The 20992-nt window shown below is 44.9% G+C and overlaps 1 protein-coding gene across 2 annotated transcripts in view; it reads left to right on the forward strand.

Annotated features, from left to right (window-relative positions):
* The window catches only part of LOC121577037 (furin), a 199419-nt gene extending 183883 nt beyond the window's left edge, over window positions 1–15536 (forward strand). For both annotated transcript variants that reach the window (XM_041890736.2, XM_041890737.2), the window contains exons 11-15: window positions 10943–11046; window positions 11154–11451; window positions 11777–11904; window positions 12387–12515; window positions 13918–15536. In XM_041890736.2, the coding sequence (XP_041746670.1) occupies window positions 10943–11046; window positions 11154–11451; window positions 11777–11904; window positions 12387–12515; window positions 13918–14621 (1363 nt within the window). In that variant the 3' untranslated portion in view covers window positions 14622–15536. The remainder of the gene's footprint in view (window positions 1–10942; window positions 11047–11153; window positions 11452–11776; window positions 11905–12386; window positions 12516–13917) is intronic.
* Window positions 15537–20992: the final 5456 nt, after the last annotated feature.

Raw genomic sequence — 20992 nt, forward strand, 5'->3', positions numbered from 1 at the left:
TTTTCTTTCAGTAGAACATATAGTATCTCAATAGAATAAGACAACTGCCCTGAAAAGAGTACTGTGTGGTAGAGAGTGAGACTGGCATGGCCAGCCAGTGATCAAGTCTGTAGACTACTCCTATAGTAGCCTGTAGTAGCCACATTGAGTGAGCCTCAAAATCCAAGATGGCGTAGCAGTGCGGTCGTGTTCTTTGTTGTGTGTCCGTGTAGATAGCCCTATAACACTTTTCATCCTTCTACTAAATATACTTTCCTGCAACCCGCCTCACTCAATGTGGAACGGATTCTATTATTTACTCACCATTATCTAGAATCTCCAGTTGAAACTAGCTAGCGAGCTAACTAGCTACTTGCTATTAGCCACCGTTAGCGGTTTTCACCCAGAACATCGGATTTTCTGCCGGAATAACTGAATCACTGGACCCTAACACCGGATCACAACTAGCTAGCCGCAACCGAATGTATGTTGCTGTAGGCTAATCACCACTGCCCCCGAAGCAAGCACCAGCTAGCCTTGAGCCAGGCCCATATCCCGGCTATCTACCTCTTTGTCTACCGGACGGGAGTAGCCAGCTAACTAGCTACTTGCTATTAGCCACCGATAGCGGTTTTTCACCATTGTCCGTGGCCTGCACTACCTACCAGCCAGCTCTAGCCTGGACTATTATCGGCCAGTCTGCACAGCGCGTTATCGACCCAGAACATATCGGATTTTCTGCCAGAATCACTAAATCACTGGACCTTTAACACGTGATCATCGCAACTAGCTAGCTGCAACCAAATGGATGTTGTTGTTGACTAATCAGCCTTGAGCTAGCCTCGAGTCAGGCACATCTCCCAGCTATCTACCTCTCTGTCAACCGGACGGGACCTCCTAGAGTCGACACGGAGCCCCGCCGATCCATCACGACTGGTCTGCCGACGTAATCGTCTGTGGTTTCAACAGGCTTCCCGTTGCGATGACCACGAAGATCCATCTGCTAGCCCCGGCCCGCTAGCACACGCAAACAACAGCCGTGCTTCCTGCTTGCTGTGCTTTAGCACCAATTCGAACTGCTCTCGGACTGACATATTGCTGTTCACTGGACCTTATGATCACTCAGCTGCACAGCTGATGCCTGCTGGACTGTTCCTTTACACGGTACCCTGTCCTGTTTATCTGTTTAGCCTCAGCCCAAACTTTCATCGCCATTACCAGTTGTTGTCTTAGCTCTCTCTAATAACACCTGTGATTGCTTTATGCCTCTCTCCCATGTCAATATGCCTTGCCTATTGCTGTTCCAGTTAGTTCTTATTATACAATTTCAATATAGAACCCCAAGTAATTCTCAAACTGCCTCAAATAGCTCCTTTGTTCCACCCACCCATACACGCTGAGACCGGCTCAATCGGTGCCTCCAGTGATGCTATCTCTTTCATTGTTACCCAACGCTTAGGTTTACCTCCACTGTACTCATATCCTTCCATATCCTTGTCTGTACATAATACCCTGACTCTATTCTACAACGCCAGGAAATCTGCCCCCTTTATTCTCTGTACCCAACGCACTAGAAAACCAGTTCTTAAAGCCTTTAGCCGTATCCTTATTCTAGTCCTCCACTGTTCCTCTGGTGATGTAGAGGCTAACCCAGGCCCTGCTGCCCCCAGTATCACTCTTACTCCCCAGGAGTTATCATTTGTTGACTTCTGTAACCGTAAAAGCCTTGGTTTTCTGCACGTTAACATCAGAAGCCTCCTTCCTAAGTTTGAGTTATTCACTGCGTTAGCACACTCCGCCAACCCTAATGTTCTAGCAGTGTCTGAATCCTGGCATAGGAAGGCCACCAAAAATTCAGAAATGTCTCCATCCCCAACTACAACATTTTCCGTCTAGATAGAACTGCCAAAGGGGGTGGAGTTGCAATCTACTGTAGAGAGAGCCTGCAGAGCTCTATCATACTATCCAGGTCTGTGCCCAAACAGTTTGAGCTCCTACTTCTAAAAATACACCTTTCCAGAAATAAGTCTCTCACTGTTGCCGCTTGCTACAGACCCCCCTCAGCCCCCAGCTGTGCCCTGGACACCATATGTGAATTGATTGCCCCCCATCTATCCTCAGAGTTCGTACTGCTTGGTGACCTAAACTGTGATATGTTTAACACCCCGGCCATCCTACAATCCAAACTAGATGCCCTCAATCTCACACAAATTATCAAGGAACCTACCAGGTACAACCCTAAATCTGTAAACATGGGCACCCTCATAGATATCATCCTGACTAACTTACTCTCTAAATACACCTCCGCTGTCTTCAACCAGGATCTCAGCGATCACTGCCTTATTGCCTGCGTCCGTAACGGGTCCGCGGTCAAACGACCACCCCTCATCACTGTCAAACGCTCCCTAAAACACTTTAGCGAGCAGGCCTTCCTAATTGACCTGGCCCAGGTATCCTGGATGGATATCGATCTCATTCCGTCAGTAGAGGATGCCTGGTTGTTCTTTAAAAGTGCTTTCCTCTCAATCTTAAATAAGCATGCCCCATTCAAAAAATTCAGAACTACGAACAGATATAGCCCCTGGTTCTCCTCAGACTTGACTGCCCTTGACCAGCACAAAAACATCCTGTGGCGTTCTGCATTAGCATCGAATAGCCCCCGCGATATGCAACCTTTCAGAGAAGTTAGGAACCAATATACACAAGCAGTCAGGAAAGCAAAGGCTAACTTTTTCAAACAGAAATGTGCATCCTGTAGCACTAACTCCAAAAAGTTTTGGGACACTGTAAAGTCCATGGAGAATAAGAGCACCTCCTCACAGCTGCCCACTGCACTGAGGCTAGGAAACACTGTCACCACCGATAAATCTACAATAATCGAGAATTTCAACAACCATTTTGCTACGGCTGGCCATGCTTTCCACCTGGCTACCACTACCCCGGCCACCAGCTCTGCACCCTCCGCTGCAACTTGCCCATGCCCCCCCCCGCTTCTCCTTCACACAAATTCAGACAGCTGATGTTCTGAAAGAGCTGCAAAATCTGGACCCCTACAAATCATCTGGGCTAGACAATCTGGACCCTTTCTTTCTAAAAATAGCCGCCGAAATTGTCACAACCCCTATTACTAGCCTGTTCAACCTCTCTTTCATAACGTCTGAGATCCCCAGAGATTGGAAAGCTGCCGCGGTCATCCCCCTCTTCAAAGGGGGTGACACTCTAGATCCAAACTGTTACAGACCTATATCCATCCTGCCCTGCCTTTCAAAAGTTTTTGAAAGCCAAGTTAACAAACAGATCACCGACCATTTCGAATCACACCGTACCTTCTCCGCAATGCAATCCGGTTTCCGAGCTGATCATGGGTGCACCTCAGCCACGCTCAAGGTCCTAAACGATATTATAACCGTGGTCGATAATAGACAGTACTGTGCAGCCGTCTTCATCGACCTGACCAAGGCTTTCGACTCTGTCAAACACCGCATTCTTATTGGCAGACTAAATAGCCTTGGTTTCTCAAATGACTGCCTCACCTGGTTCACCAACTACTTCTCAGATAGAGTTCAATGTGTCAAATCGTAGGGCCTGTTGTCTGGACCTATGGCAGTCTCTATGGGGGTGCCACAGGGTTCAATCTTGGGCCGACTCTTTTCTCTGTGTATATCAATGATGTCGCTCTTGCTGCTGGTGACTCTCAGATCCACCTCTACGCAGACGACACCATTTTGTATACATCTGGCCCTTCATTGGACACTGTGTTAACAAACCTCCAAACGAGCTTCAATGCCATACAACACTCCTTCCGTAGCCTCCAACTGCTCTTAAACACTAGTAAAACTAAATGCATGCTCTTCAATCGAACGCTGCTGGCACCCGCCCACCCGACTAGAATCACTGGTTAGACTGTAAACTCTCCTTCCAGACTCACATTAAGCATCTCCAATCCAAAGTTAAATCTAGAATCGGCTTCCTATTTCGCAACAAAGCCTCCTTCACTCATGCTGCCAAACATGCCCTTGTAAAACTGACTATCCTACCGATCCTTGACTTCGGCAATGTAATTTACAAAATGGCCTCCAACACTCTACTCAGCAAATTGGATGTAATCTATCACAGTGCCATACGTTTTGTCACCAAAGCCCCATATACAGTGAGGGGAAAAAGTATTTGATCCCCTGCTGATTTTGTACGTTTGCCCACTGACAAAGACATGATCAGTCTATAATTTTAATGATAGGTTTATTTGAACAGTGAGAGACAGAATAACAACCAAAAAATCCAGAAATACGCATGTCAAAAATGTTATCAATTGATTTGCATTTTAATGAGGGAAAAAAGTATTTGACCCCTCTGCAAAACATGACTTAGTACTTGGTGGCAAAACCCTTGTTGGCAATCACAGAGGTCAGACGTTTCTTGTAGTTGGCCACCAGGTTTGCACACATCTCAGGAGGGATTATGTCCCACTCCTCTTTGCAGATCTTCTCCAAGTCATTAAGGTTTTGAGGTTGACGTTTGGCAACTCGAACCTTCAGCTCCCTCCACAGATTTTCAATGGGATTAAGGTCTGGAGACTGGCTAGGCCACTCCAGGACCTTAATGTGCTTCTTCTTGAGCCACTCCTTTGTTGCCTTGGTCGTGTGTTTTGGGTCATTGTCATGCTGGAATACCCATCCACGACCCATTTTAAATGCCTTGGGTGAGAGAAAGAGGTTCTCACCCAAGATTTGACGGTACATGGCCACGTCCATCGTCCCTTTGATGCGGTGAAGTTGTCCTGTCCCCTTAGCAGAAAAACACCACCAAAGCATAATGTTTCCACCTCCATGTTTGACGGTGGGGATGGTGTTCTTGGGGTCATAGGCAGCATTCCTCCTCCTCCAAACACGGCGAGTTGAGTTGATGCCAAAGAGCTCGATTCTGGTCTCATCTGACCACAACACTTTCACCCAGTTCTCCTCTGAATCATTCAGATGTTCATTGGCAAACTTCAGACGGCATGTATATGTGCTTTCTTGAGCAGGGGAACCTTGCGGGCGCTGCAGGATTTCAGTCCTTCACGGCGTAGTGTGTTACCAATTGTTTTCTTGGTGACTATGGTCCCAGCTGCCTTGAGATCATTGACAAGATCCTCCCGTGTAGTTCTGGGCTGATTCCTCACCATTCTCATGATCATTGCAACTCCACGAGGTGAGATCTTGCATGGAGCCCAAGGCCGAGGGAGATTGACAGTTATTTTGTGTTTCTTCCATTTGCGAATAATCGCAACAACTGTTGTCACCTTCTCACCAAGCTGCTTGACGATGGTCTTGTAGCCCATTCCAGCCTTGTGTAGGTCTTCAATCTTGTCCCTGACATCCTTGGAGAGCTCTTTGGTCTTGGCCATGGTGGAAAGTTTGGAATCTGATTGATTGATTGCTTCTGTGGACAGGTGTCTTTTATACAGGTAACAAGCTGAGATTAGGAGCACTCCCTTTAAGAGTGTGCTCCTAATCTCAGCTTGTTACCTGTATAAAAGACACCTGGGAGCCAGAAATCTTTCTGATTGAGAGGGGGTCAAATACTTATTTCCCTCATTAAAATGCAAATCAATTTATAAAAATTTTCACGTGCATTTTTCTGGATTTTTTTGTTGTTATTCTGTCTCTCACTGTCCAAATAAACCTACCATTAAAATTATAGACTGATCATTTCTTTGTCTGTGGGCAAACTTACAAAATCAGCAGGGGATCAAATACTTTTTTCCCTCACTGTACTACCCACCACTGTGAGCTGTACGCTCTTGTTGGCTGGTCCTCACTACATATTCGTTGCCAAACCCACTGGCTCCAGGCCATCTATAAATAACTGCTAGGCAAATCTCTGCCTTATCTTAGCTCATTGGTCACCATAGCAACACCCACCCGTAGTATGCGCTCCAGCAGGTATATCTCATTGGTCATCCCCAAAGCCAACACCTCCTTTGGCCGCCATTCCTTCCAGTTCTCTGCTGCCAATGACTGGAACGAACTGCAAAATCTCTGAAGCTGGAGACTCTTATCTCCCTCACTAACTTTAAGCATCAGTTGTCAGAGCACCTTACCGATCACTGCGCCTGTACACAGCCCTTCTGAAATTAGCCCACTCAACTACCTCATCCCAATACTTTTATTTATTTTGCTCATTTGCACCCCAGTATCTCTATTTGCACATCATCTCTTGCACATCTATCATTCCAGTGTTAATACTAATTATAATTATTTTGCACTATGGCCTATTTATTGCCTTACCTCCATAAGTTGCTACATTTGCACACACTGTACAGTGAGGAAAAAAAGTATTTGATCCCCTGCTGATTTTGTACGTTTACCCACTGACAAAGAAATGATCAGTCTATAATTTTAATGGTAAGTTTATTTGAACAGTGAGAGACAGAATAACAACAAAAAAATCCAGAAAAACGCATGTCAAAAATGTTATAAATTGATTTGCATTTTAATGAGGGAAATAAGTATTTGACCCCCTCTCAATCAGAAAGATTTCTGGCTCCCAGGTGTCTTTTATACAGGTAACGAGCTGAGATTAGGAGCACACTCTTAAAGGGAGTGCTCCTAATCTCAGCTTGTTACCTATATAAACCTGTCCACAGAAACAATCAATCAATCAGATTCCAAACTCTCCACCATGGCCAAGACCAAAGAGCTCTCCAAGGATGTCAGGGACAATATTGTAGACCTACACAAGGCTGGAATGGGCTACAAGACCATCACCAAGCAGCTTGGTGAGAAGGTGACAACAGTTGGTGCGATTATTCGCACATATGGAAGAAACACAAAAGAACTGTCAATCTCCCTCGGCCTGGGGCTCCATGCAAGATCTCACCTCGTGGAGTTGCAATGATCATGAGAATGGTGAGGAATCAGCCCAGAACTACACGGGAGGATCTTGTCAATGATCTCAAGGCAGCTGGGACCATAGTCACCAAGAAAACAATTGGTAACACACTACGCCGTGAAGGACTGAAATCCTGCAGCGCCCGCAATTTCCCCCTGCTCAAGAAAGCACATATACAGGGCCGTCTGAAGTTTGCCAATGAACATCTGAATGATTCAGAGGAGAACTGGGTGAAAGTGTTGTGGTCAGATGAGACCAAAATCGAGCTCTTTGGCATCAACTCAACTCGCCGTGTTTGGAGGAGGATGAATGCTGCCTATGACCCCAAGAACACCATCCCCACCGTCAAACATGGAGGTGGAAACATTATGCTTTGGGGGTGTTTTTCTGCTAAGGGGACAGGACAACTTCACCGCATCAAAGGGACGATGGACGTGGCCATGTACCGTCAAATCTTGGGTGAGAACCTCCTTCTCTCACCCAAGGCATTGAAAATGGGTCGTGGATGAGTATTCCAGCATGACAATGACCCAAAACACACGACCAAGGCAACAAAGGAGTGGCTCAAGAAGAGGCACATTAAGGTCCTGGAGTGGCCTAGCCAGTCTCCTTTGTGGAGGGAGCTGAAGGTTCGAGTTGCCAAATGTCAGCCTCGAAACCTTAATGACTTGGAGAGGATCTGCAAAGAGGAGTGGTACAAAATCCCTCCTGAGATAAGTGCAAACCTGGTATCCAACTACAAGAAACGTCTGACCTCTGTGATTGCCAACAAGGGTTTTGCCACCAAGTACTAAGTCATGTTTTGCAGAGGGGTCAAATACTTATTTCCCTCATTAAAATGCAAATCAATTTATAACATTTTTGACATGCGTATTTCTGGATTTTTTGGTTGTTATTCTGTCTCTCACTGTTCAAATAAACCTACCATTAAAATTATAGACTGATCATGTCTTTGTCAGTGGGCAAACGTACAAAACCAGCAGGGGATCAAATACTTTTTTCCCTCACTGTATATATGTTTTGTTTTACCCCATATGTAACTCTGTGTTGTTGTTTTTAGCGCACTGCTTTGCTTTATCTTGGCCAGGTCGCAGTTGTAAATGAGAACTTGTTCTCAACTGGCTTACCTGGTTAAATAAAGGTGAAATAAATAAAAATAAAATAAATAGCCTACATCTTTTCGTATCTCCTCCCTCATTAGTGATAGGCTGACAGATGTCAGATCCAGTCAGCTGTCAGTCCTCAGCCTCAAACACTCTACATCTCATTAGCATATGCCTGGCATGTCCTAACTGCCCCCCAAACACTGTCACTGGGCAAAGACAAAATATAGGGATAAGGGGGACATTTGAGACACAGCCACTGTCAAAGACACTCTCATATTCCCACACACATACAGTACAAACATACAGTGCATTCGGAAAGTATACATACCCCTTGACTTTTTCCACATTTTGTTACATTACAGCCTTATTCTAAAATGGATTGAATAAAAAAAAATCCTCATCAATCTACACACAATACCCCATAATGAGAATGCGAAAACAGGTTTTTAGAAATGTTTGCAAATGTATTAAAAATATTAAATATTAATACCTTATTTACATAAGTATTCAGACCGTTTGCTATGAGACTCGAAATTGAGCTCAGGTCCATCCTGCTTCCATTGATCATCCTTGAGATGTTTCTACAACTTGATTGGAGTCCACCTGTGGTTAATTCATTTGATTGGACATGATTTGGAAAGGCACACACCTGTCTATAGAAGGTCCCACAGTTGACAGTGCATGTCAGAGCAACAACCAAGCCATGAGGTGGAAGGAATTGTCCGTAGAGCTCCGAGACAGGATTGTGTCGAGGCACAGACATGGGGAAGGGTACCAAAACATTTCTGCAGCATTGAAGGTTGCCAAGAACACAGTGGCCTCCATCATTCTTAAATGGATGAAGTTTGGAACGACCAAGACTCTTCCTAGAGCTGGCCGCCCAGCCAAACTGAGCAATCAGGGGAGAAGGGCCTTGGTCAGGGATGTGACCAAGAACCCAATGGTCACTCTGACAGAGCTCCAGAGATCCTCTGTGGAGATGGGAGAACCTTCCAGAAGGACAACCATCTCTGCAGCACTCCACCAATCAGGCCTTTATGGTAGAGTGGCCAGACGGAAGCCACTCCTCAGTAAAAGGCACATGACAGCCCACTTGGAGTTTGCCAAAAGGCACCTAAAGTACTCTCAGACCATGAGAAACAAGATTCTCTGGTCTGATGAAACCAAGATTGAACTCTCTGGCCTGAATGCCAAGCGTCATGTCTGGAGGAAACCTGGCACCATCCCTACGGTAAAGCATGGGGGTGGCAGCATCATACTGTGGGGATGTTTTTCAGCGGCAGGGACTGGGAGTCTAGTCAGGATTGAGGGGAATATGAACGGAGCAAAGTACAGAGAGATTCTTGATTAAAACCTGCTCCAGAGCGCTCATGACCTCAGACTGGGGTGAAGGTTCACCTTCCAACAGGACAATGACCCTAAGCACACAGCCAAGACAACGCAGGAGTGGCTTCGGGATAAGTCTCTGAATGTCCTTGAGTGGCCCAGCCAGAGCCCGGACTTGAACCCGATCAAACATCTCTGGAGAGACCTGAAAATAGCTGTGGAGCGACGTTCCCCATCCAACCTGACAGAGCTTGAGAGGATCTGCAGAGAAGAATGGGAGAAACTCCCCAAATACATGTGTGCCAAGCTTGTAGCGTCATACCCAAGAAAACTCAAGGCTGTAATCACTGCCAAAGGTGCTTCAACAAAGTAATGAGTAAAGGGTCTGAATACTTATGTAAATGTGATCAGTTTTTTATTTATTTTTTAATGAGCAAAAAAAAAAAGTGAAACTGTTTATGGGGTATTGTGTGTAGATTGATGAGGGGGAAAAAACAATTTAATCCATTTCAGAATAAGGCTGTAACATAACAAAATGTGGAAAAGGTAAAGGGGAATGAAAACTTTCCGAATGCACTGTATATACTGCATACTGGTAGTCATTGCCACCCACAGAGAAGGGCGTTGTGAATTCAGGAAGGAAGTTTGCTTCAATATACCCTATCATTCACAGACAATGACAGTCCAAACCCAATCATTCTCCAAAGTGTAGATCACCTCAGCATTTCCCAAGAGAGAGCAATAATAACAGGGTTGCCTGTATTTCCCCAGGAGATGGAATTCATGAGATGGAATCATTTAATAGGGAGAGCGCTGTTTTTCCAACGAGGTGACATTGAGTGGATGGAGGGATGTCCATTAATAATACATGAGAGTTTGAGACGTGAATGCTGATGGAGGCAGTGTATGGATGTGAAAGGTTGTTGAGGTGAGTCTGCTTCTGCCGCTACCTCTGCCAAGCTGCAGAGCAGTTCTAGCGCTTCTATTTCTGTCTCGGCCCGGCACAGGCAGCGAGGTGAGCAGTAAACCCATGTGATTCATGGTTTGATTATCTTCGCCCATGGTCCTCCTTTTCTCCGTTCACTCCAAAGGCATATGCTCCCTAAACTTCTTGTCCTCTCTGCTCTACCAACCTACCTACTGCCGCTCCCTGCTAAATCAGCTGGAGAGATTTAATATGGCCCTTCTATTTAGTGGAAGGTGACCCGTCCTGGCGTCCTTCAAGAACAAAACTATTAACAGCTAGGCTTGATGTCATTACTGACTGCTTTACTGGTGCTCCACTGTTCAGTACGGTACTCTGCTATCCTACTTTAAGGTGTTACTGTGTTCTCTCACCATTAAACACCAGTGTTTTATGGTTGTCTTTATAATGGTGCTGTTACTGGACGCTGCTGTTAAAACATTATGGACCACGTCCACGTCCATTTCACAGCTGTGGGAACTGACATTGACATGTCCCTGACAAATCTCTCAGGTCTCTATTGGTGTTTGTATCCATCTTTTTTGTGTTGCATGTCTTTCTTTCCTATCTGCCTGAACAATGAACCTGATATGGAGGGACATCGCTATCTCTAGATATTTCTCTTAAATTCTCTTTTATTAGAATATCTCTAACATAACAATACATATATTTCTCTTTGTTTCTCTCTGTATAGTATGAACCTGACGTGGAGGGACATGCAGCACCTGGTGGTGAGAACCTCTGACCCCGCCCACCTCAGCACTGACGACTGGAGGACCAATGGAGTGGGCCGCAAAGGTAACAGGAGAGCTCTCATTGGACTTGCCTTGGCTGACTGAACTACATGATAAGTGGACTCACTTGACTCTTTGGAACTTCACTCATGGTTTTTCTGTCTCTCTCAGTGAGTCATTCGTATGGGTATGGTCTGCTGGATGCGGGGGCCATGGTGGCCCTGGCTCAGAACTGGACCAGTGTGGGCCCACAGCACCAGTGTGTCCTCACCATGCTCTCAGAGCCTAGGGACATAGGTAGCCGGCTGCTGTTTAGTAAGACATTGGACTCCTGCTGGGGCAGACCAGAGTATGTCAACTCTCTGGAGCACGTCCAGGCCCGCCTCACTCTCTCCTACAACCACAGAGGAAACCTGGCTATATACCTCATCAGCCCCCATGGGACACGCTCTACCCTGCTGGCACCCAGGTACACCCACACACACACCTACTGTAGAAATACAAAGGAAACCTCATATCAGTCCGATAGATACACAATCCCCCAGGTAAACATACACACGTTCACAGAAAAACACAGTGCAGTGTTTGTTGTTTTTCATTTATGTTCGCTTGAAATGTATTTTTAGCAGCCGTTCTGGGAGGTATTGTTTTTGAAGAGCCCTTCATGGTTCAGGATGGTTGCTATGAGATGAATGTTTTTGGCTGTGAACCCTAACTACTCTCTCTGTGTCTCTCCCTTTCTCTCTCCCTCCCTCCCCATCACCCTTTCCCCTCCTCTCGCTCACTCTTTTCAGGCCTAAAGACTATTCGTCAGAGGGATTTATTGACTGGGCCTTCATGACCACCCACATGTGGGACGAGGACCCTCGAGGGGAGTGGACCCTGGAGATAGAGAATGTCTCAGAACAAGGACACGACTATGGTAACAGGACGTCTGTGTACCTTCATACAGCAGAGAGGCTCCTTCCTCCTCTTTTCTTTCTCCTTTCCCTCCTTCTTCTCCAGAAGGTCTCTGCTGTCGTTTGTTGCCGTCTCAGCGCAGCAGGGGAAATAAGAGGAGTGATTCTCTCTACTCCCTCTCTACTTCTCTCTCCTCTTCATGAATATTCCTGTCCACAATGTATCAGTTCTCTCTCTCGTTCTTAAATCAGCCCTTGTTCTCCTCTCTCTGTGTTTGTCAGTCAGCTCACTCTTCATCATCATCATATTACCGTCTCTCTGAGACTCTCACCCATTCTACCTCTCTCCTCTTAGAGGTATTTAATTGTTAATTCTCTCTGTTCTTCTTTCTCCTCTCTCTTGAGTTTGAAATGTGTTCACCTTCTCTCTCTTCCTCTACTCTCTCCTCCCCCTCTCATCCTATCTCCTCCACCTCTCTCATCCTCTCTCTCTCCCCCCTCTCAGGTGTGTTGAGTCAGTTTACTCTGATCCTGTACGGTACGGGCTCCAGCTCCAATAACCCCTTGTCTCCTGACTTCCCCCGGCCTTCCAACAACAGCTGCAAGACCTTCGACACCCAGCAGATCTGCATCGGTGAGACTGACTGTCCGAGACACACTGAGAAAACTATCTAGCACTAAAAGATTCCAGATGGGGTCAGAAGCCACTGGTGACACTCAGCATGTGGCTGTTGGCTTCTCATGCATATGACGCAGGTTGGCATTTTTTGAGATCACTCATGTACTGGAGGCAGCTCTGCAGAGTGGTCACTAGCTGGCACAACCACAAAATTATAACATCTGATTTTAAACCTATCCCTAACCTCAACCACACTGCTAAAGTCAGGTGTACACGACACGATTTTGGCTGTCCCAGACAAGTTTTTGAGATCGGAGACAAAATCCCCATGTCGTTGCCTACTCGAGGCGCGTGGCTGTCACCAACGCTCGTTTAATGTGAGCGGGTAAGAGATGCAATCTGAGGGCTACCGATCCCATCTTTGAGCAGCCACAGACATCCCGATATTTTCAAACATGTTTGATTTTAATCGGCACAAAATCTGCAATGCTCTTGTAGTGGGAGATGTGCAACGACACATTTTGAGAAAGGTGATCAGCAATAGCCAATGAGAGCTCGCCAAAGAAGAAGCCAGTGAGATGATGACGTTGTTACGCATTACACAAAATGTGTAGACTCTCAAGCAGGAGCGATGACTACTACTAGTATGCATTTGTACTTGCCTTTAACCAAAGCGACAAATCATTACAGCTCTGAAGTTCACAAGCAATGTTATTCAATTCAAAATGTTGGCTAAATATTTCAACTCTGTATGGCAGGTGTAAATGTCTGACTGAAAACGTTTGAGGCTGCTTTGTTCTAGCTACGTTAACAATCTAATCACATAATTGTTTTCACGAGACATTGTGGAGGTATCGAAAATCCTTACGACCAACTGAAGAATCTTGTAGTGTGTGACACCCCATCTGTTCCACATCGTGTAGTGTGGGCATCACTACTTTGGCAAGACAAAAACTACAGGAAAGATGGTCATTTCATGTGAGAGGCTCAGCGATGTTAGGATTTTGAAAGTCGTGTAGTGTACACCCGGCTTTACCCTAATGCCTAACCCTAACCTTAAATTAAGACCCAAAAGCACATTTTTGCTTTCATAAATTTTTACGATATAGCCAATTTTGACTTTGCAGCTGGCCCATCTAGCGGAAACCTCTCAGTTCTGCCTCCAGGGCAAGACTCATGACAATAAACATCAATCTGCGCATATGACAGGAGTGTTAAAAGGCTTAATTCGTGACATGTTTTTGCTTTTTTTGTGTGTGGGTGTATGTACAAGCCTTTGTCCCCACTGACTGCTCAGAAAAGCAGCACCTCATCCCCCTGTGTGTGTGTGTGTATCATCTCGCTTTCTCACTTTCTCTTTCTCTCACTCATCTCTTCCTCTCGCTCTTTCCCTCTTCCCCTCTCTCCCCCTTTCCAGAATGCAGCCCAGGCTTCTCCCTGTTCCTGCAGGGTTGTGTGAAGCTCTGCCCCCCCGGCTTCACTGCAGGCCCCCAGCTCCTCAACATGTCCCTGGACAATTGGGTGGACTTGTCCTCGGCCCAGTCCTGCCTGCCATGCCACCCTGCTTGCCTCACCTGTTCCGGACCCGGGCCCAGCGATTGCCTCTCTTGCTCCCCTCACAGCCACCTGGTCCTCACCGCCTGCCTGCACCAGAACCAGGTCCAGCGCAAGTCCCCCACTGGCCCCATCCTCCAGGGAGAGATGGGTGGACCAGGGGAGAGCCCAGTGGGGTTAGAACAGGGGGGAGGTGGGGGAGGGGGGGAACCTCCAGGGCCTAGCCTGGCCCTGTCCTCCCCTCTGGCCACCCTCCTGGCGATGCTCAGCTGTGCCTTCATCCTGGCAGCCTTCGCCGGGGTCTTCCTTCTGCTGCAGCTGCGCTCTGGTGGCGCCCCCTGGGCCCGGAGGACCAAACTGCACTCTGTGGAGACGGGGGGATGGGCCTCGGGGGGCTTCGGCCTGGGGCTGGGCTGGGAGAGGCAGGGCAGGGTATCCTATAAGGGGATCCCCACCGTGTGGGGGGACGAGGACCAGGTAACACTGGGGGGCTCTGATTCCGACAGTGAAGAGCTGAACTGCCACAGTGAGAGGACAGCCTTTATCAGGACGCAGAGCTCTCTCTAGCCCCTTCTCTGACCCCTACGTCTGGGGGAAACTCTCTTCAGAGGGTTTGGGCTCTCCAGCCCCTCCCTCTGCCAGAGCTCATGGGTCTGTAGTTTGGGTCTGGTTCAGGCATTGTCCCTGGCTGATACACAGAGATGCTGATCCAGGGATGTAATGGTTCAGGCCAGCAAGCACCTCCTGGTCCACTGATTCACCCACAAGCATTAATCAACTGAAAATGTTTTTGTTTTATAATTACTATATATTTTTTTGGCTGTTAAACACTTGAATACGACTATTTGCCCTGGCCCAAGGTTCTAGGTAAAGGTAAACTACAGTTTTCGAATTGAGTTGGGGATCCAATGTTTTCGCTAATGTTTCCCATTGACCTTTAGTTTGTTGTAGAAAGGCCCTTAGCCTTGCATCATACGGGCCAGATTTCTGTATTTTGAAAGTTGCATATCTTGAAAACTTGATTTCTGTGACATGCAAAACCTTTTGGGACTATATCAACAATGGCTTAGTTTTTGGGTGGAGTTTTCCTTTAAGCAGACATGGGAAGAGATGTCCATATCAGTGTGTGTGTATGCGTGTGCCTGTGTGGTAGTGACTTTGTAGACAAGAGCTGAATAGGCTCCCAACACAGTTTATGATTGGATGGAGACCACAACAGGGTTTTCTTTAATGTACGAGAAAAAGTGAAAGTTTGGATTTGTAAATTAGATTCTCTCTATGGTTGCCCTTTACACTCATATCCGTATACGGGTTGAAAATTGCAGATCTGGGCACTGATAAATGCCTACATTTGAACGCAGTGGCTGTACAGTAACATATGCTATACATGACGTCAGACCTTGGCCTCTGTGCTTCACAGCGCTGTATGGGTTTTGAGTGACAGCCGTTCTTAACTTGAGCACCGCACACGATAAGAAGTTGCGCCCCCCCTCCCACCCCCCCTCCCCCCCTCCCACCCCCCCACCCCCCCCCACCCCTCCCACCCCCCCTCCCACCCCCCCCACCCTCCCACCCCCCCTCACCTTGGGCAACTTTTTTTGTTGACTGAGTTAGGGAAATGCTGTAAATTAAGAAGACTATGTATTTTCAAAGATGAGACGTTGAGGATTATAACTAAATACTGTTTTGATGTCATACAAGCAAGCCAAACACCCATGAGTCCAAATGTGTACTTCACATTTCCGTTTATAATCTCTGTTTGAGGTAGTTACAAGATAACATGGCGTCATACACTGGGTTATTCTGAACAGAATGTGCATGTTTGTCTACTGGGAAGAAACGCAGCTGAATGCACTCATGACTCCTTTCTAATCGCACAAAATTTACGATCTGTTTCCCTGAATTGCATTTTGAAAGCCTAACACTGTAATATCGTATTTTATAACTTAGCTAGTAATGTTGGCAATAGAACAAGCTTTCAAATTATGCCTACCTGACCCAGATTGCGATTTATAATGGACCGTTTTTGGATTGCGTAAACAACAGTAATTGTGTGATGGCGGGGATGCAGGGTTGTGTTCCACACTTCTAGCGTGCTTGCTGTAGTTCCTCAACGGCACAGCTAGGAGAGCTGAAAAAAGCACCTTATAGTTGAAGACTCTTCTTTGAGTCATACAAGTGTATTGAAATTACTTAGGAAATGTGCACGCTTTGGAGAGGTGTGTGGCCACTTGGAGACACCAGTTAGTCCTCTCACTCTAACCCTTATAATTGTTTTGTTTTATGTTGCACCTACAACATTTTCCAGGAATATTCCTATGTTACTGATCCAGAGTATTTTCAGATTTCGTTATCAACAAATGTAGCGAAAAGTACAGTAAAATGTCAAATGCACATAAAATCAACAGTAGTGCTAATCGATTAGTGCTTTTTGATTATAAAAAAAATAATCACGGTTTTGGATGTCAGTTTCGATTATATATTTTTTTACATTAAATGCTCTAAGCATTATGTGGGTTGAACGCTGTAACAACATAGAATAAAACAATTAATAAAAGACCCATGATGGTATTGACTGCCATTACTGTTTTATCACTTATGAACCAACATTTATTCACATTACTATAATAAAATAATTCAGTTGTTGTGTATATTACATTTGTTTTATTAGATTACTTTATTATTTCATTCCAAGTCATCATCTTATCTCTGTAAAGCTGCTGCCTATGCTGTCTAAAAAAAATCACTCTTTTCTAGTTCTTCAAAGTAAATAACGCATACTTTTATGACTGCTGAATATCAATTATCAATCACTTAGACCATGTATTTTCAGGTAGAGATACCTCGCGAAGCAACAGCTGCTCGCTATATCACCTCAGGATCGCGCATTCTTCTCTCTTTCGTAGAAGTCGTAAAAGAGAAACAGACCGGACAAGTAGATGCGCAATGGATTATGGTCATTGTAGTTAATTACCATGTTTTATGCGATAAACTATGTAGAATATTGGCCAATTGGAAACCACAACTCCCTACTACATCACACAGTTCAGGCTGGATATGATTTATCGCTAGAGAAACTGAGTGATGTGCGCATCGAGTTCACAGAACAAAATAAACGAACAAAATGCAATTGAAATAATTGAACCGACTTCAGGCAATTAGTTGTTTAAAAACCAGAAAATAACTGACATTTTGTTTAATAGCTCAGCACTAATCAAAAGTGTAATGTTTGGATTCAGTCTTGTGTCAGGTGAACTGTTGTGTCCTCGCGTTTGGTATTATACTTTAATATAATCTCCAAACCGTTCCCTTTCAATTGCTTCCATGGTTGTGCATATTCTTTTCATATTTCTTCTGTAAGAAACATTTCAATTTAGCACTATCCATAGTCCCAAGAGTGTAAAGGGTTAAAAGGACCAATGCAGAATTTTTTTTCTTCTCAATATCAAATCATTTCTGTGTAACAATTGAGTACCTTACTGTGATTGTTTTCAATCAAATGGTTTTAAAAAAACGGAATAGCTTCTTAGCGAGAACAATTTCTCAAGCAAGAATGTTGCTAGGACTGTTTGGGAGTGGTCTGAGTGGGGAGGGGAAAACTGAAAACTAGCTGTTATTGGCAGAGAGGTTTGGAACTCTCTATCTTATTGCCTGGTGAAGTCACCAGGCAGGCCAAAGCTCCATCCCAACAAAACAGTGTCTTTTCAAACAGCTCTTACACTAAAAGGCATTATCAACCTTTTTTACGATTTCACAGTATTATTCCAACCTCGTAGTGTGGAAATATACAGTGCCTTCGGAAAGTATTCAGATCCCTTGACTTTTTCCACATTTTGTTACGTTACAGCCTTATTCTAAAATGGATTATATTGTTTTTTTCCCCTCAATCTACACACAATACCCCAAAATGACAAAGCGAAAACAGGTTTTTAGATATTTTTGCAAATTTATTAAAAATATATAAATGTGATATTTCAGTTTTCTAAGTATTCAGACCCTTTACTCAGTACTTTGTTGAAGCACCTTTAGCAGCGATTACAGCCTCAAGTCTTCTTGAGTATGACATTACAAGCTTGGCCCACCTGTATTTGGGGAGTTTCTCCCATTCTTCAGGTTGGATGGGAGCGTCGCTGCACTGCTATTTTCAGGTGTCTCCAGAGATGTTTGATCGGGTTCAAGTCCGGGCTCTGGCTGGGCCACTCAAGGACATTCAGAGACTTGTCCCGAAGCCACTCCTGCGTTGTCTTGGCTGTGTGCTTAGGGTCGTTGGCCTGTTGGAAGGTAAACCTTCGCCCCAGTCAGAGGTCCTGAGCACTCTGGAGCAAGTTTTGATCAAGGATCTCTCTGTACTTTGCTCCGTTCATCTTTCCCTCAATCCTGACTAGTCTCCCAGTCCCTGCTGCTGAAAAACATCCCCCAGCATGATGCTGCCACCACCATGCTTCATTGTAGGGATGGTGCCAGGTTTCCTCCAGACGTGACGCTTGGCATTCAGGCCAAAGAGTTCAATCTTGGTTTCATCAGACCAGAGAATCTTGTTTCTCATGGTCTGAGAGTCTTTAGGTGCCTTTTGGTAAACTCCAAGCGGGCTGTCATGTGCCTTTTACTGAGGTGCGGCTTCCGTCTGGCCACTCTACCATAAAGGCTTGATTGGTGGAGTGCTGCAGAGATGGTTGGCCTTCTGGAAGGTTCTCCCATCTCCACAGTGGAACTCTGGAGCTCTGTCAGAGTGAAAATCGGGATCTTGGTCACCTCCCTGACCCAGGCCCTTCTCCCCCGATTGCTCAGTTTGGCCGGGCGGCCAGCTCTAGGAAGAGTCTTGGTGGTTCCAAACGTCTTCCATTTAAGAATGATGGAGGCCACTGTGTTCTTGGGGACCTTCAATGTGGCCAGATCTGTAGTATTTTTTAATACATTTGTAAAAATGTCTAAAAACCTGTTTTCACTTTGTCATTATGGGGTATTGTGTGTAGATGAATTAGGATTATTATTATTTTTATACATTTTAGAATAAGGCTGTAACGTATTAAAATGTGGAAAAAGTCAAGGGGTCTGAATATTTTCCGAATGCACTGTATATAAAACACAGGATAATCACATTTTTGACTGCACTGGGCCTTTAAACACTTTTTTATTAAACTTTTTCCTACTGTTTGTTCTTTGAGTTTCCTACTCTTCTCCATAATCAGTGGGCTCTAGCATTTTTTCAGCAGCTAATAAAACCCCAAGATAGACAACACATCAACAATCCAGCACAGACTCTTTTGTAGTAGTCTTCAAGGTTTTGATAACTATTGAGCTTTAGCTTAGCAATAGTCACCAACAGCTTACAAGATCTTAATACCAATATAGACAATTGTTGAAAGGCCAAACTCCTAATATTGTGGTTGTTCTTTGGATGTAAGCAGAAAGCCCATGCATCAATCAGCAAACACACACACTACATAACAAGTGGGAGAAGGGATGGCAGGTAATATTAGTCAGCCACTTTATTCTATTTGCACGCTGGGTTACCTACAGAGGGATTACCAACCCTGCAGTACTGTGTGTTCCCATCTTTCTGAAGAAGAAGAAGACGAAACACTTAACCCAAAGCTATTTGACCTTCTCAACATGTCTCTATTGTCTTGCTATTGGCAAGACATAAGATAATTTTGTTTTCATTCTCTCCATGGAGACTCTATTGATTTTTAGGGTTTGTTTCTCCGCCAAGTCTTTATCAGTGGAAAAAAGATAAATCTCTTTCTCTTGTTATTACACATTTCACATATTTTGACAAGCAAATGTATTGGCCTGCTGGTATTTACACATTTGCAGACATGCATTATTAAGTTATTGGTCAACTTTAAGAACATATATTTTGGACTGGTTGATATAATCAAAGTCCTTGAGTCTCGCATGTGAGAAGAACTGCTATGGTGAAATGTTTATAGATCGGTTACAGCATATTTTAAATAGATTGTATTTTATAGCATTTTTATTTATTTTCTATCCTTTTTTATTTAACTGATGATTGATGTCAATATTGTGGGGATAAATGTCATGCTAAAATAAAATGACTTTGGAAGTCATGTGAGATGAGAGCTGGTGTGTTGACCCATTCTGTGCTCTGTATCACCCTTGGGGAGCTCTGTGTAGGTGTGCTTTCATAGCAGTCAGCCAAAGCTTACAGACACTCACACAACACACACTCCACTAATGCTTTGTCAGTGCCTGCCAGCGATACACAAGCCCACTTCCTGATATCTAGGGCTTCTCTCCTCTACCGTTTTCTCTTCCACTTTCTCCAGCTACCGGAAGAGCATCGCCACAACCCCCTGAGATACAATAACTTCCTCTAGTCCTAAATACTGCTGAAATACTAGGACATTAATATTTAAACTAGATTCATATGAAAAGTTTTGCGTGTGTGTAGGTTGTATTTGCCGAGTTCATTAACAGGAAATTTTCTCCATTCCTCAGAAAAGTACAGAGGGGAGCAGGTCTAAGATAATAGTACATTCTGAATGCACCCCATAATAAGATCTGCAGGGAGAAATTGTAGCTCATTTCAGAACCCGGAACGTGCATACCTTGCATGGCAAGTATGTGTGTTTGAGTGAGTGAGTGAATGAGTGTGTCTGCGAATGTGTTGAATCTGAGGGAGAGATGGAGATTCACTTGAATTTCACTCACACATGTACTTGTAGGGGTTGTTCAGTGGTAATTTAGTCTGTCCTCTTTGTCCTAGCTGCAGGGGGTGGGAGGAAGGATCTACTGTAGTGGAGGGTATCTGGCTGGTGTGGATCTTCTGGAGGTCCAGGCTGGCTGGATGGATTCTGCTCCTGGCTTTTAAGCAGATCCCTGTAGAACAGTCATGGTCTATCGAATACTGTTCACTAGTGTTCCAGTTAGTTTGCCAAGTTGCCTTTTTAAGCACTTGGTTCAATTTGAGTAGT

The sequence above is a fragment of the Coregonus clupeaformis genome, chromosome 11, assembly GCF_020615455.1.
Source record: "Coregonus clupeaformis isolate EN_2021a chromosome 11, ASM2061545v1, whole genome shotgun sequence".
Taxonomy (NCBI): domain Eukaryota; kingdom Metazoa; phylum Chordata; class Actinopteri; order Salmoniformes; family Salmonidae; genus Coregonus; species Coregonus clupeaformis.